The sequence below is a fragment of the Echinops telfairi genome, unplaced genomic scaffold (assembly GCF_000313985.2).
Source record: "Echinops telfairi isolate 266 unplaced genomic scaffold, ASM31398v2 ScPeMD7_7458;HRSCAF=8496, whole genome shotgun sequence".
Classification (NCBI taxonomy): domain Eukaryota; kingdom Metazoa; phylum Chordata; class Mammalia; order Afrosoricida; family Tenrecidae; genus Echinops; species Echinops telfairi.
Genome location: NW_022111358.1, coordinates 8,682,204 through 8,697,147, shown reverse-complemented (window position 1 = coordinate 8,697,147; position 14,944 = coordinate 8,682,204). Strand labels below are relative to the sequence as shown.

At 51.1% G+C, this 14,944-nt stretch overlaps 1 protein-coding gene across 1 annotated transcript; it reads right to left on the bottom strand.

Annotated features, from left to right (window-relative positions):
- Positions 1–1,098: 1,098 nt before the first annotated feature.
- LOC115872866 (brain-specific angiogenesis inhibitor 1-associated protein 2-like protein 1) lies at positions 1,099–2,542 on the bottom strand. Its single transcript, XM_030888238.1, is given in 4 exon segments — positions 1,099–1,879; positions 1,881–2,181; positions 2,184–2,320; positions 2,322–2,542. Coding segments are annotated over 4 exon segments (1,440 nt in total).
- Between the last annotated feature and the right edge of the window lie 12,402 nt (positions 2,543–14,944).

Sequence of the window (14,944 nt, the reverse complement as noted above, 5' to 3'; positions counted from 1 at the left end):
CAGAATAACCGAGTCATGTCTCCTAGACTCCAAGGTTAATTATCTATGGCCCCAAATTATTAAGGGCATAACCTGAACCCTGCAGGCAGAGCAGTCAAGACTTCAAATCAAGCTCACGGCCATTGAGTCCATTCTGACTCATAGTGACCCCCTGGACAGGGTACACCTGCTCCTGTGAGTTTCTGAGTCTGGAACTCTTTAGGGGAGAAGCAGACCTCATCTTCCTCCTGCAGAGCAGCTGGTGGTTTTGAACTGCTGACCTTGTGATTAGCAGCCAGAGGTGTTACCCACTACTCCACCTGTATTTGAATACAGGAGAAGGGGCTCTAGATGCTTTGGGTGCCTCTCGGGGCCTGTCCTCTTTCCCATAGCTCTCCAGTGCTACCCTGCCCCCACCCCACTCCCACCCTAACGAGCCCATCTGGAACAGAAGGGGCTTAGCCTGAGTCCATTCCTTGGTGCAGCTGCTTCTCTGGGCTACTCGCATTCTCTGTGCGCCGGTCACCCCGTAGAATTAGCTCTGGACCTTGTCCTTCTTGAGAGCCTCTGCCAGGTCGGCAAAGCCCTGAGAGAGGGCAGTCAACACAGGCAGGCCACCCTGTCCTCCTCTGCCCCTTTATTCCTACGCTCTCACCACGTCGTCCGACTGCATAGCCAGACTACCTTGGGCTTTACAAGGGATGGGGGCAACTAAGTAGAAGACATTTCACCAGAAATCAAGGAGTCCGCGTCAACATATGTTCACACACAGACGTGTGCGCGCGGATGTTCACAGTCAACGGAGGTGTAATAGCCGACAACTGGAGGCAAAGGGCATACATACAAGCCTAAATACAGACATGTACATATGTAAATATATTTAAGATTAAGGGGGGAACGGACCTAGGTGCAAATAATTAAAGCTGCTATTCATTTCATCCTCTTGGAGACAGATGTGTAGACCTGCTAGGTGAAGTTGAGAAGACGTGTCCACCTGCCGGTGAGGACTGGGCCTCGACTGGGCACCACACCAGTCCCAGCATCTTGGCGTCAGTGCATGTGTGAGGTGCATCAGTCAGCGGGTGGTAGAGTTTATGGGGGGAGCCCAGCGGCCACCTTTCACCGGATGATGGGAGCAGACCGGTCGTTGGTCACCATCGGGCACAGCTTCACGGTAGCAAAGGGGTTCTCTCCGCTTAGGAACGGGGGCTTTGCCATCCCGTTGGCATCATTAGGAGACACGGCTCCTGGCTTGGGCGCTGTCACTCTGAAGGTCGAGGTCTGTGTGGGAGCCTCTCCTCTCTTGTCTGCAGCCGCCCCCGTGGAGAGACAGTCTTGGTAATCTGGCGGAGGGAAGAAGACCTGGCTCTGCTCAGCCAGGTTCACGGTGCTGACGCTCCGCACGGGCACAGGGCTTGGCACAGGCGGGGCGGCTGCTTCCTCTGCGTTCCCCTCCAGCACCTGTGTGTACGACGACGGGAACCAGCCTCTCACCTTGGTGGCATCCAGCTCCCCACAGAGCCAGCCGTCCTTCTCCTCGGGGATGAGCAGCGTGATGCCGGCCCCCTTGGCAAAGCTGAGCAGGGTCTTGTTCCCGCCGTCGGCATGGGCGACAATGGCCCTCACCTTCTGCTTCTTTATCAGGTTCAGGCCCGTGGCCACGGACACCGAGCACTGGAGACTCGGGTCCTCAGGCGGCTCCGTTGAACTGTTTGTCCTTTCTGAATTCTGGGCCACGGTTGCTGGGTTATTAAACATATCGATCAGGGGACCGCTGTAGGCTTTAGTGGAATTGGCTGGGGTCATCTTTGGTGACTATTTAGAAAGGGTGTCATCATCTTTCCCAACCACGTTGCTTCTCTGGACCATTGGCGAGGGCCGAGGCATCCCGGACACGGGTGGAGCGCGGCGTCTTGATCTCTTCTCGCATGTTCATGATCTTGTCTGGCACCGTGGTGGCATCACCACATGTCTCCTGCCACCAGGGCAGCTTGGCACTGAGCAACTCTGCAGACTGGAGGTGATGCATGTGGCCTGCAAACCCGCAGTGCTTGTCAATCAGGAAGCAGAAGCGTCTCTTCTCTTCAAGCAGGGCACCCTTGCAGCCGTCAGCGATGAACTTCTGGATTTCCATCTGACGAGAAATGACGGTTTCCACGTACTCCGTCTGCTTGTGCTCGTACTTGAGTGTGTTCCGTGCACTTGGCTCTTCCTCCGGATCTTCTGCAGCTCAGCCTGCGATGTCTCCAAGGAGTCCGGCTTGCTCCTGTGCTCTGTTTGGTATTGCTTCCATGTTGCGCTCATGTACTTTACATCCAATTCCGTCTTCTTCTCCAGCTCGTATGATCTCCTGGTGGAATTTTTTGAAGTTTTCTTCCAGGCTGTCATTGAGCGTCTTGTGTGTGCTCGAGGTCTCTATAAGGACACGCCCCAGCTCTGTCGACACCAGGGGCCCTGTAGCAATCTCGCTGAGCTTGGCCACTCCGTCGTAGTGCCAACTGCCAACTGCCAGCCCCCAGGTGAATGGGAAGGCATGAACGGGCGAGCACACACGGTGGCACATTCGTTCCAAAACAGAACAGGCTGGGAGGAGGGGCGAAAAAGAGGAAGAAAGAGAATGAACTCTGGGAGCCCTGGGGGCGTAGTTGGTAACACATTGGCTTGCTAACTGCAAGGCCGGCAGTTCAAAGCTTCCAGCCACCACATGGGAGAACGGTGGAGACGTTCTACTCCCGTAAAGATTGGCAGCGTCAGGAAGCCTCGGGAGCAGTCCCGGCTTATCTTCTAGGGCCACTCAGGGTGAGCATAGACTCACTGACAGCGGGTTGCATTTTGGTTTATTGATACCCACGACACGATGGCTAAAGTGATCACAGGCAATGAAAGGAGCCAAACCAAAACGGTGATAAAATTCTCAAAAAGTACAAACTCCGCTGTGTGACAGAGAGCAGGCCAGTGTGTGCCTAGGTGTGGGATGGAATGGGAACTAAAGAGGAACGGATTACTCCTGAAGGTGACAAACGTTCTCTTCAGAGAGTGATGGTTTCGCAGGTGTATACATATGTCAAAACACGTCTGCTGGCTCACCGCAACTGTATGCAATATCATCAATTTATTACACCTAAATAAAGCTGCTGAAAAACTATATATACCCTAGGATTGTCCTCACGGGCCAAGGAGAAAATATAAAAAGTTTAAAAGCGTCACAGGACTGAGGAAAAACACTTGAATTCTAGTTATTTGACAATTCTGGCTGCTTCTCATCTGCACAGGGCCTCCTCGTGCCCCTTTCAGGAAATCCTCCCAGGTCCAGAAGGGTTCTGGTCCTAGAATCCCACCACCTTCCATTAAGGAAGTCTGCGTGTCAGGGAGAGTTAACACAGAAGGAGACATCAGGTGACAAAACAAGACGACAGACCAGAGTGGAGAAAGACACTTTTTCCTTGGCAGAAAACTACTGTGAAAGAGGGAATGGGAGTTCTCTCTTTCTAACTGCAAGCCAGGGGGCCGCCGTGCCTCAGGCCCCCACTCCATCCAGAGCCAGGCTTTCTTTATGCCTGACTGAAATCAAAGACCACTCTCTTCTCTCATGCCTCCCCTCTGAGACGTGGGGAAGCGTGAGGGAGGCCCCCTGATACCCAGCAGGCAAGGGGGGGCCCAGCTCACAGTCAGAAGCCAGCAACATCATAAGCCATTGGAGACAGGGGCTGATCACGCATCTGCAAAGCAGCAAGGTGCTGTGCCATTGTGTGGAAAACATGAATGCCCTGTCGTTTCCTGAGATTTCACTTTGCTGGGTCGGAATACTGTCGTGTGGCGATGTCCTCATCGGGTTCTGGCATAATACCCCTGAGCCCTTGACAGTGTGCATGCAGACAGCTCTGTCTCTCTCTCTCTCTCTCTCTCTCTCTCTCTCTCTCTTTCTCTCTCTCTCTCACACACACACACACACCCTCTCCCAAGTTTTTGGTGACGGTAGCACATTGGCCCCAGCTGCACGTTCACGGGCGCAACGCTCCAGCTGAAATGGAGACCGTGCATGCAGTATTGTGTCAGCAAAGAGAAGGTACACTGTGTCCCCTCCTGGCTGCAGAGTGTACCCTGGGCCTAAGGAAAGGCAAGCAGGAGCCCATTGACCCAGGCCTGATGTTCTAGCAGCACTCAGAGGCAGGGCAGACAGCAGGGCACTCAGGCTTGAACTTCCAACACCATTTGATTAGATCTGTTTCTTGGGGGAGAAGATCAGGACGAAGAAATGGGACCCGCTTAACCAAACACCCAAGTGGAAAGGCGATGGGGAGAAAAGCAGGGTGCTCTTATTGAAACCTCAAAACCCTGCTTTGCGGTAGACGCGGTTCCTCTATATTCTAGGGGAGGAAAGGGAGGGTCGAAGAGGCCAGGTAACATGTCTGAGGAGTATAAGCAGGGCCAGAGGCAGAATCAACGCCTCCGGTTTGCTAACACCCAGGTTTAGGCTCCCTTTGTCCATCCCTACGCCCTCTAAGCAGGTAAATGTTACAGTCTGTGCACATCTGCCTGTGATTGACAGCCAGGCCTGTTTGGGGTTTTCGTTTAGAAAACCTCCCAACAGAGGTTTTCATTTCACAGCGGATGAAGGTCTGCTCAAGGGAGGAAACGCTTTCGTGTGTCCAATCATCTAACAAGTGTTCACTGGGCACCTGCTATGTACTGAAGGAGATCTGATAGTGCTATGGGTTAGGATGCTAGTCACAAGGTCGGAGGTTCAAACCCACTAGCCCCTCCCAAAGAGATAGAGGAGGCTGTCCATTCCCGTAAAGGTTTCCAGTGTCAGAAATGCTACCTGGGGTTGGTGTGAGTCAGAATCAACTCAGTGGCACTGGGTTTGGGTTGACTTCGGCCTTGGCATTAACTAGGTCCCAAGGACGCAGTCGCGAGGAATACATCCAAGGCCCCAGCCTCACAAACTCATCGTCCAAGCAGAGGTAGGAGTGGAAGGGAAGGAGGGTGCAGGTGCACTCCTCGATCCATAGATTGTGGAAAGCGCTCAGAAGGCAAAGACAGGGGGCTGTGAGGTGTGAAGCAGGGGACCTAACCTTGTCTTCAGGGTATGGGAGGTCAAGGGCACCCATTGATAAGTCATGGAGACTCTTCAGCAAGGAAAATGATGGAATTGGATTGTTTTAAAGTTAGAACTTGGGCTCCTCTGAAAAAAGGAAAAGGTGAAAGAAAGGGCAAGTGGGATGCCATGCGAAGGTGGTCACCGCCATCCAAGACAGGACTGACTGTTGGTGCTTGGATGGGGAGGTGGCAGCAGAAGAGGAGAAGGTGTCCGTTGGGAGAGTTTTAAAGACTGAAGAGGGCTGATGAGCGTCTGTGGGGGAAGAGGACGATGGAGGCGCCCCGACCAGTCCCTGCTGGCTAGCAAAGCCGCACGGTTTATAGAGCGCCGAGTGCTGAGCCCGGCTATCAAACGATATCGCTTCTGGGGGCTTAAAGGCTTGAAGATAAATAAGCAGCCATCTAGCTTAGAAGCAACAAAGTCCACATGGATGAAGCACACTAGCCTGTATGACCACGAGATGCTGAAGGGATCAGGCATCAAAGAACAAAAAATCATATCATTGTAAATGAGGGGGAGTGCAGAGTGGAGACCCAAAGACCATCTGTAGGCAACTGAACATGCCCTTACAGAAGGGTCGTGGGGAGGAGATGAGCCAGTCAGGGTGCAGTATAGCACCGATGAAACATTCAACTTTCCTCTAGTTCTTAAATGCCACCCCCCTATCATGATCCCAATTCTACCTTACAAACCCGGCTGGACCAGAGGATGTACACTGGTACAGATAGGAACTGGAAACAGGGAATCCAGGGCGGATGATCCCTTCAGGACCAGTGGTGAGAGAGGTAATACCGGGAGGGTAGAGGGAAGGTGGGGTAGAAAGGGGGAACTGATCACAAGGATCTACATATAACGTCCTCCCTGGGGGATGGACAACAGAAAAGTGGGTGAAGGGAGACATCGGAGAGTGTAAGATATGACAGAATAATAATTTATAAATTATCAAGGATTCATGAGGGAGGGGGGAGCACGGAGGGAGGGGGACAATTAGGAGCTGATATCAAGGGCTCCAGTAGAAAGAAAACGTTTAGAGAATGATGATGGCAACAAATGTGCTTGACACAATGGATGGATGTATGGATTGTGATAAGAATAGTATGAGCCCCCAATAAAATGATTTTTTTTAAATGGAGCCTATTACAGTTAGGGGTAGGGTCAGAGAAGACCACGTTTTTAATCCAATATGGGAAAAAAAAAAAAAAGAAAGAAAGGTGAAACCTATCAATCATTCATTCTACTACTCTGGAAATTTTTCTGCAAGTTTTTTGTAATAGAAAGTTGAAAAAATATTCCGTTAGGGAATGTTCATTTTGAGAACCCTGTAACGAGACAGCTGGAGTTCCTGGGGTGGTGGGGGAAAAACAGTTCCGGTGCTAGACTGTTAACCCCAAGTTCAGAGGTTTGAATCCACCCAGGGGTACTGGACAGAAAGGCCTGATGACCGGCTTCCGAGGCGCGGCCTCCGCAGCTGCTATGGGGCTTCGTCCTGGGTGACAGATGCGGGACTGGCAGGAGTCAGAGCTGGCCTGGTGGCAACTGGCTGATCGTAAGACAGCTGAGAGAAGATGGGAGGAGGGCCCACGGATGCATCCATTCCGCAATCATTTCTTGGGCCCCGAGTTCATTCTGGAGAGTGTGTAAGGCACTGGGATGAAAACAGATAGCCCCTGCCTATATTAATTTCTGGTGGCTGCTGTAGCAAATTACCACAAGCTTGGTGGCTTAAAACAACAGACCTACATTTTCTCACAGCTGGGCAAGCCAGGAGACTCTCAGCCTCCCTGGGACAAACACCAAGTGTCAGCAAGGTTGTTCACTCAGGAGGCAAGCTTCCGATTTCTGGTGGTGGCTGGCATTCCCTGGCTTGTGGCCGCATCACCCCAGTTTCTGCCTTCTCCTCTGTGAGACGAATCTTCCTAGCCTCTCTCTATCTGTGATGGCATTTAGCACCCACGCAGCTCAGCCTGGATACCCTCTTCATCTCGAAACCCTTCTTCACATCTGCAAACACTCTACCACCTAAGTTAATAGCCACGTCTTCCGGGGATTGGGACCTGCTATCTTTGGGGTTAAGAGTCCCTAGGTGGCTGAAATGATGAACTGCTGGACTCCTTTGGAGCACCACCCTGCTGTGCAGCACATTGGGCCATGGTGGTGGGAATCAATTCAAGGGCAACTGGTCAGGTGCCTCTGAAGCCACTATCCAGGCCACTGCACCGCCCTCAAGCATTCAGTCCAATGAGGAGAGAGCAACTCTGACACGCAATCACAGCACTATTTGGGAGGATCAGTGCTAGATGGGAGGAAGGGTGTGGCGGGAGAGCCTGGAAATGGAGACACAAAGGATGAGGGCAAATACGCTGGGGGTGGGGGATGATGTCAGAGGGTGGGGCGTGGGGGTCTAATCGGATCTTCTTAAGCATGAATGGCAGGCCCCGACACGGTTTTTACTGACACTCTTCTGATGTGCACAATTAAGCATTTGATTACATTCAAGCTAAGAATTACCTACTCCAAGAGCCAAGAGGAAAAGAGCCCTCAGAACTGAGCTATAATGGATTTCCACCTTCTGAAGGTCAATGAGACCTTACAACGGCCAGAGGAAGGGAAATGGAGTTCACGTCGCATCCTCATGCGTGGCCCCCTGTGCCAAGGGGGCTTCTCCTCCATGTGTTTCAGAAGTGGTCTCCCTGGGGTGCCTGCCCTGCACCCTGCGGGGTGTCGGGGTGCACATGAGCAAAGGGAGTGAGAAGGGGAGGAATCCTCACCCTGCAGTAGACATTATGGCCAAGCATGCATCTTGATAACTGATCAGGTCCCTTTCTCCCTCGCCCACTCCCTGAGAGTCTTCAAGGGCCAGAGCCAGCGTTGTGCTCATTCAACTGCCCAAAGCCCAAGGCCACACTAAAGGTTAACTGTGGGTCTCCCAGATGCCCCTCCAGAAATGGGGAGTTGAAGGAAGAGGAGAGAAAGAATCCAAGGATAGGAACTATCTACCAGCTCGTTCATTCTCCCTGCACCCCTCCTACCAGCAGTCCAAGGTTTCCCTGCTTCGACTGTGAGATTTCTAGAGAGCCCTTGACGAGGGGTGGAGCTTGGTGTGACACTGGCCACGTTCCATCTTCCATGCTCTGGGGGAAGTCACGGCTCCATCATCTCCAGCGCTTTGAGTTTCCATAGCAGACGCTCCTCGTGGTGGCCCAAGTGCCCTTGCTGCTGACAGCGTTGGTTCCTTAGGAGGTTGAGGGAAGACAAGAGGTTGGAGAAGGGCAGACAAACCCATCACACTCCGGCTTTCTGCTTGTCACTTTATGATCCCACCCTCATCTTCTCAAAGCCCAGCAGAGCCCAGACAGAAAGATTACCCTGTAGGACACCTGGCAGAATTGGCAGCGATGATGATTTCTCCCCATTATCTTTCCTTTGTTAGAAATTTCCTTTCTTCTGGGAGCTGCGCCCTTTCTACCCTTCTTCTGTATATGCGGAGAGCTGTTGCATTTCCTCAAGCATGTGAAATGCAGCCCAGGTGAGCCTAGCCACAGGGGATTGGTTCGCCAAGTCACCTGACCAGAACCGGGCCAATCAGAATCCTTCCAAGCTATTTCAGTGCCCACAAAAAGAAATCAGATTCTTTTTTTAAAAATTATTTTATTGGGGGTTTGTACCACTCTTATCACCATCCATGCATCCATCCATTGTGTCAAGCACATTTGTACATTTGTTGCCATCATCATTCTCAAACCATTTTCTTTCTACTTGAGCCTTAGATTCTTTAGGAAGTGCAAATACAGTGAACCCTCGTTTATTGCGGTTAATCGGTTCTAGACCCTACCGTGATAAATGAAATCCCGCGAAGTAGGATTCCTTATTTGTAAATCAAATATTTTCGTAGTTAGAGCATAGAGGACATGAAAAAACACCCTTTAGTCACCATTACACTCGTTTACCCAATTTATTAAACGAAAAAGGGAAAATACAGTAAAACATTTTGGACGTTACAATTATCATTTATTATTTATTATATTATTTATGGCATCTAGTTTACAGTATTACATATTTCACATACAGTATTATTATACATAGTTCTTACAAATACTGTAATCAATAGCCTATGAAATGACTTAAGGGATGTACTCTACAGGTGGGTCGCCGTCTTTTTCCTCTGAAGGAGCAGGTGTAGGCAGTGGGTGCTGTTACGCAAAAACCGCGATAGAGTGAAGCCACGGAAGTCAAAGCGCGAAGTGGCGAGGGTTCACTGTACAGGACAAGTTCACTCAGGAGTGGACTGATTAGCAGTGTGTGTGTGTGTGTGTGTGTTTGGGGGGCGGGAGGGAAAGGGAGAGAGATTTGGACAGGATGAATAAAAATAAAAGAGAGCTAAACTTATCTAAAATTGATTGTGACGATGGTTTTACAACTCTTCTTGATGTGATTGAACTATGGAATTGTATGATATGTGAATTGTATGCCAATAAAACTGTTTTGAGAGAGAGTGAGTTCAACAGAAACAGGAGGCCAGAGACAGCGAGAGGACGATCCCTGGTTTCTTCAGGGTATATAAGTCTTGATTCTGGTTTATCCTTAACAGATACCTGAGCCCTTGAATTCTACAAGATATCTTAGTTATGTTGTCAATAACCCACCCCCTCCCCATAGCTAGCTCTCTCTCACTCACTCAGTTAAAGTTAATGAGAATTAATTTCTTTTATTTTAACCAAAAGAATCGCATCTGGTGTTTGTAGACCTGGCTCTCAAGGGCGCCACCTCACCCATCACAGCTGTTTCTGTTGCTCCCTTCTCCCTCCTTAAACTTCGCTCATGCCTCGTCTCCCTCCTGCTTGTTACTGCTGTTAACTGCCATCCACCGGGCCCCAGACTCATGGCAGCCACAGGACTGCCCAGCAGGATTGGAGCCATAGGATTTCTGTGAGCTCGTTTTGCAAAGAACATGGCCAGGCCTTTCTTCCTAGCCCGCCTTCATCTAGGAGCCATGCTGGAACCTGTTTAGCATCCTAACAAATCGCATTCTTCCACTGACAGGTGGTGGCTGTGTGTGAGGGACATTGGCTGGACGTTGAGCCTAGGTCTCCCGTGTGAAAGACGCTGACTCTACCACAGCCCCATCACTACTGTCTCCATCACTGCTGTGGAGTGGATTCCAAATTATGACGTCACAGGTCAAAGTAGAACTGCCCCTTCTTTACTGAAGCAGCTTCCTCCCATGGAGTGGCTAGCAGGTCCAAACCACCGACCTTTCAGCTAGCAGCCTAGCTCGTGACTGCTGCTTGTCCATCTGTCCGGTCCCTCTAAGGATGACATCCATGCACGTATGCGTGCCTCTAGCCAGCTAGTTCCAGTCTCGTGGCTTTTCCATTTCTCGGAGTGGTTGGGCACGTGGTTCTAGCATGAACCCAGCCTCCTTCGGAGGATCCCCTTGACATCTCCTAGCTAATGACTTCTGTAGGCAGGCCACTGGGGTGCATCTGCCATGGCGAACACACTCTAACTCTGCTCTTCTTCAGATACAATTCGTTTAAATTTCTCGGGCTCCACCAGGCTCTCAGAAGTCTTCCCCTGCCTTTTGATTGGAGGCAGTGACCTGTAATCAACACCCCATCTCCTGTGCACTCACCATCAAGACCTGAGCTCCGGAGAGCAGGCAGAAAGGGGGCTGAGGCCAGGACTCCTTATGCAGGGAATTCAAGTGCAGGCACAAAGGTCTTTTGGGAGAAGATGTGCCCTTTGTTCCCATGACCCTGGAGACCACCTGCCCCCCCACAGAGGATGCCTCCAGGTGACTGCTGCTGCTGATGGAATTGCAATCAGGAGCCCATGAAGAAGGCCCATCCGCACTGAGAATTCTAGTCTCAGCCGGCCGGACTTGCTCGAATCTTACCAGCCATCCGAGGACATCTGTTTCCTTGTTGTAGACCTTAGCCATCGTGAAAACCAAAAAAGCAAAAATACCAGACCCATCCCTGTAGAGTTGACTTCTATTCACAGCAGCTTTTTTAGAATAGAGTCCAACTGCCCCATGAGACTTCGAAAGCTGTCTTCTTTACTGAAGCAGATGGCCACAACTTGCACCCACAGAGCTAGCTGCTGGTACGTTTGAACTGCCTTCCCCAGAGTCACTAGTGGGTTCAATTGTCCACCTTTCCCACTAGCAGCTGTGTGCTTAACCACTGTGCCACCAGGGCTCCTTAGCAATGAGCCACCGTGGGTGGGGATGGCAGGCTCTGAATGATGACTGGGTGTTCTACCAGCTAGCAGTCCTGCATCCATCGCTGATCAAGTTCTGCTCTTGTTCTAGGGTTTACCCCGTTCAGACTCTTGAACCCCCAAATCATCATTGATGAGATGGGGCCTTTAGGTGAAGCTTCTCTCCACCAGTGATCCCCTGGGGAAGAAACAACCCAACCCACTGCCATCAAGTTGAGGCTGACTCGCAGCGACCCTTGGCATGGTCTCTGAGGCTCTGTCGCTGTTCGCTGGAGCAGACAGCTTCATCGTTCTCATGCAGAGTGACAGGTGGGTTTGAACTGCCAGCCTCGTGGTTAGCAGTCCAACCCTCACCCAACAGTGCCACCAGGGTAGTCTTGGGAAGAAAAGTAGCCCTCCAACTCTCCCCTTGCTGCTGGCCCACATTTCTACCCAGGTGGTGGTGGTGGGGCGCTCTCTCATCCTGTCTTGCTCAGATCTGTGAGAGAAAAGTCTCGTGATTCCCTTTGAGTCAAGCAAAACTCAAGCACAGCGTAGTCTAGTCAATTCTGACTCAGAGTGGCCCTACAGAAGAGAGTAGGCTTTCCGTAACTGTAAATCCTTCTGAGAGCAGAGAACTTCATCTTTCTTCCGACTAGCAGCTCGTGGGTTTGAACCACAGACATTGAACTTATTAGCCCAATACTTAGCTCACCATGCTGTGAAGGATCGCTGAGTCAGGGAACCAGAACCCAAACTCACTGCCATCGAGTCAATTCTACCCTTTAGGACACGGTAGAATGACCTGTGTGGGTTTCTGAGACTCACTCTCCGTGGGAGTAGAAAGCCTCATCTTTCTCCTGCAGAGCAGCCGGAGGTTTCAAACTGCTGACCTTGCAGATGGCAGCCCAGCACACAACCGAGACGCCACCAGAGCTTCTTGAGTCAAGGAATGGCACCCAAAAAATGCTACCTCGTAGGCTTCAGCACTTGGAAGGTACATAACATAGCACCGAGTCTATGAGGAGAGTGGGCCCTCACAGGGAAGGTCAGAGTGGGGGTGATGTACCCGCCAAAAGCCACCATTGACCTAGTGCTCCCCGGCCTGCGGCATGCTTTCCCACATCATCCTTTGTTTGGAATAGCCGCCCCAAACGAAAGGATAAAATAAAGAGTCGCCGTCAAATCAACCCTCACTCCTGGGGACCCCTTGTGTGTCAGGATAGCAGTGGGCTCCATAGAGTTTTCCATGGCTGATTTTCCAGAAATAGGTCTTTCTTGGAGGAACCTATGGATGGGATCAAACCTGCCACCTTTGGGTGAGCAGTCAAGCCCTTTCACGCTCTGCCCCACCTAGGGACTTCAGAATGATCCACCAAGTAAAAGGGAATCTAAGCCCCAATTTGCAGAGCCTTTGCCCAAGAGGGCCACACTGTGGCCCTTTGTCCCACACTGTTGGCATGCAGCAGAGCCCACGCCTGAACCCCTACACTGTTTGTGATGCTCTCGCTGCACATCATGCCTTATAGGGTTTGGCTAATACAGTTTCCATTTAAAACAGGGATTGGAAACCCTCCTTTCTTTTTTTGTTTGTAATGGGCCAGATAGTAGACATTTGAGACCATACGGATGCTGTCTTTGTAGAGCGAAAGCAGCCATGGACAATCTGTCTGTAAGTGGGTGTGGCCAAATCCCAATCAGACTGTATGTGCAAAACCAGGTGGCACACCAGATTTGGCCTGAGGCTGGGATTTCATACATTATGATTACAGTATTAGAACTCATCTTCATGAGAAGAGACGGAGCTGTGTGCAGCAACTCCAGACCTCCCACGTGACCCGCTCATCATGCACAATCCAGAGCCCCAGGATTTCTTCTGTCCCCTCACTCTACCTGTGGAGTGGGCAGTCCATCCTACCCTACTGGCCCGGGCCTGGAAATCCCAGGCAGGAGGGAGCCTGGGACGAAATGCTCATGGGAACCGTGAATGACTGGGAGGCTGATGGTACTGAGGTGATGATACCATTGCTTCTGTTGTCCGTTTTGGTGTCTGAATTTGGTATTTTCCAGTAGTCTGTGCTTGTGGCTCTTGCCCCCATCTCCATGGCCCTGTTTCCTAACTCACTCTCCCCATCATCTCTTGGTCTCTGGCCCTCCTGTGGCCCAACCCACTCCTTTATTGGCATCATTTCTGCTCCGGACTCACTCAGAAGTCAGGAGCTTGCTCTCTCTGGCCCTTGGCACCTTTAAAGCAAGGAGAGGCCTAGCTAATAGTTTCCGCAGCCAGCATTTTTTAAAGGCCACAGGGAACTGCTGGCCGTAGAGGAGGGAAGAGATGGATGAACCCTCTCTGAAAATAACTGTGCCTTGAGATGCGTGTCAAAACAACAACAACAATCCCCACCGTTTCCGGACTGTGGAAATTAACCAAAGGCCACAACCAACTGAGAAGGGTTCATCTCTGCTGCACTGGAGGGAAGCTTGGTGGGAGTCCGGGGCCTTGTTGCTGGCCCCAAGTCCTGGAAGCTTCTCTGCCAAAGGGGGCTGACTGGATCTGGAGAGAAGACAAGAAAGAAGAAATACAGGGAGGCTGCGGCTCTCCTTGCCTTGGGTTGCAACTCCAGCTGAGGCAAGCACCAAATCAGACAACTAGTCAGACATTTAAGAGGAGGTCCTAAGAATGTAAGAGCCCGAGGGGGGGGCGGGGCTCCTTCTCCACCCATCCCAGCCCGACTGGGATGCGTCTAAGCACACAGGGGAGGCAGGGGATGGCCCAGAAGAAAGGAAGGATGAGAGAAGTACTGACAATCGACAGTCATGGAAGGTGCTTCCCAGCCAACCCAGCTCTCCTTACGGGGGTGGAAAGCTTTGCTGTGCTGAGTTACCTGAGCACGCGCTTTCATCATCACAGCTGCGTTGCGACCAAGCCTGCATTGAGTCTTTCTGATTGGTTGGCTGTGTCAGTCCAGGTGAACTAGAGATACAAATCCAGGGAGACTCATAGGTGTATGAGAGAGTTTGATATCACAGAGTACTTGTATATTAAGAAAACATCCCAGCCCAGTCCAGATCAAGTCCATAAGTCCAATATTAGCCCATATGTCTGCCACCACAGTTTATACATTTCCTCTTCAGACTCATGCAACACTTGAATTGATACTGAATGCAGGAAGATCACAGGCCAGTGGGTGGAAAGTCTTGTGGATCCAGTGGCGGTAGAGGCATCTCAGCGTTGGCAGGGGTCACCATGTGGCTCCTCCAGGTCCAGGGCTCTGACTCCTATCAGCATGACTCCATGTGGCTTGTCAACAGGAATTTCTCGCAGGGAGGCAAGCAGAAAGTCTGTCCTCCAGAAATTATCTCCTTCGGGCCTCCAAATGAGGTCATCCAGCTGCAACCTGATAAACAGGCTAGACTCCACCCCTCCGCAAGTGGACGCCAGTTTATGTAGCTGCCACAGTGGCTCTTGTCATGTGCTCCCCGGTCACAAAAGAGACTAGGAAAATGAACTCCAGCTTTCATAGGGAAAGATCATCGCTTCTTCTCACCAGAGTCCATACCACAGAGAAGCCTCCACACAGAACAGGGACTCAGAGACCTAACGGGCCTACAGATAAACACACACACACACACACACACACACACACACACACACACACACAC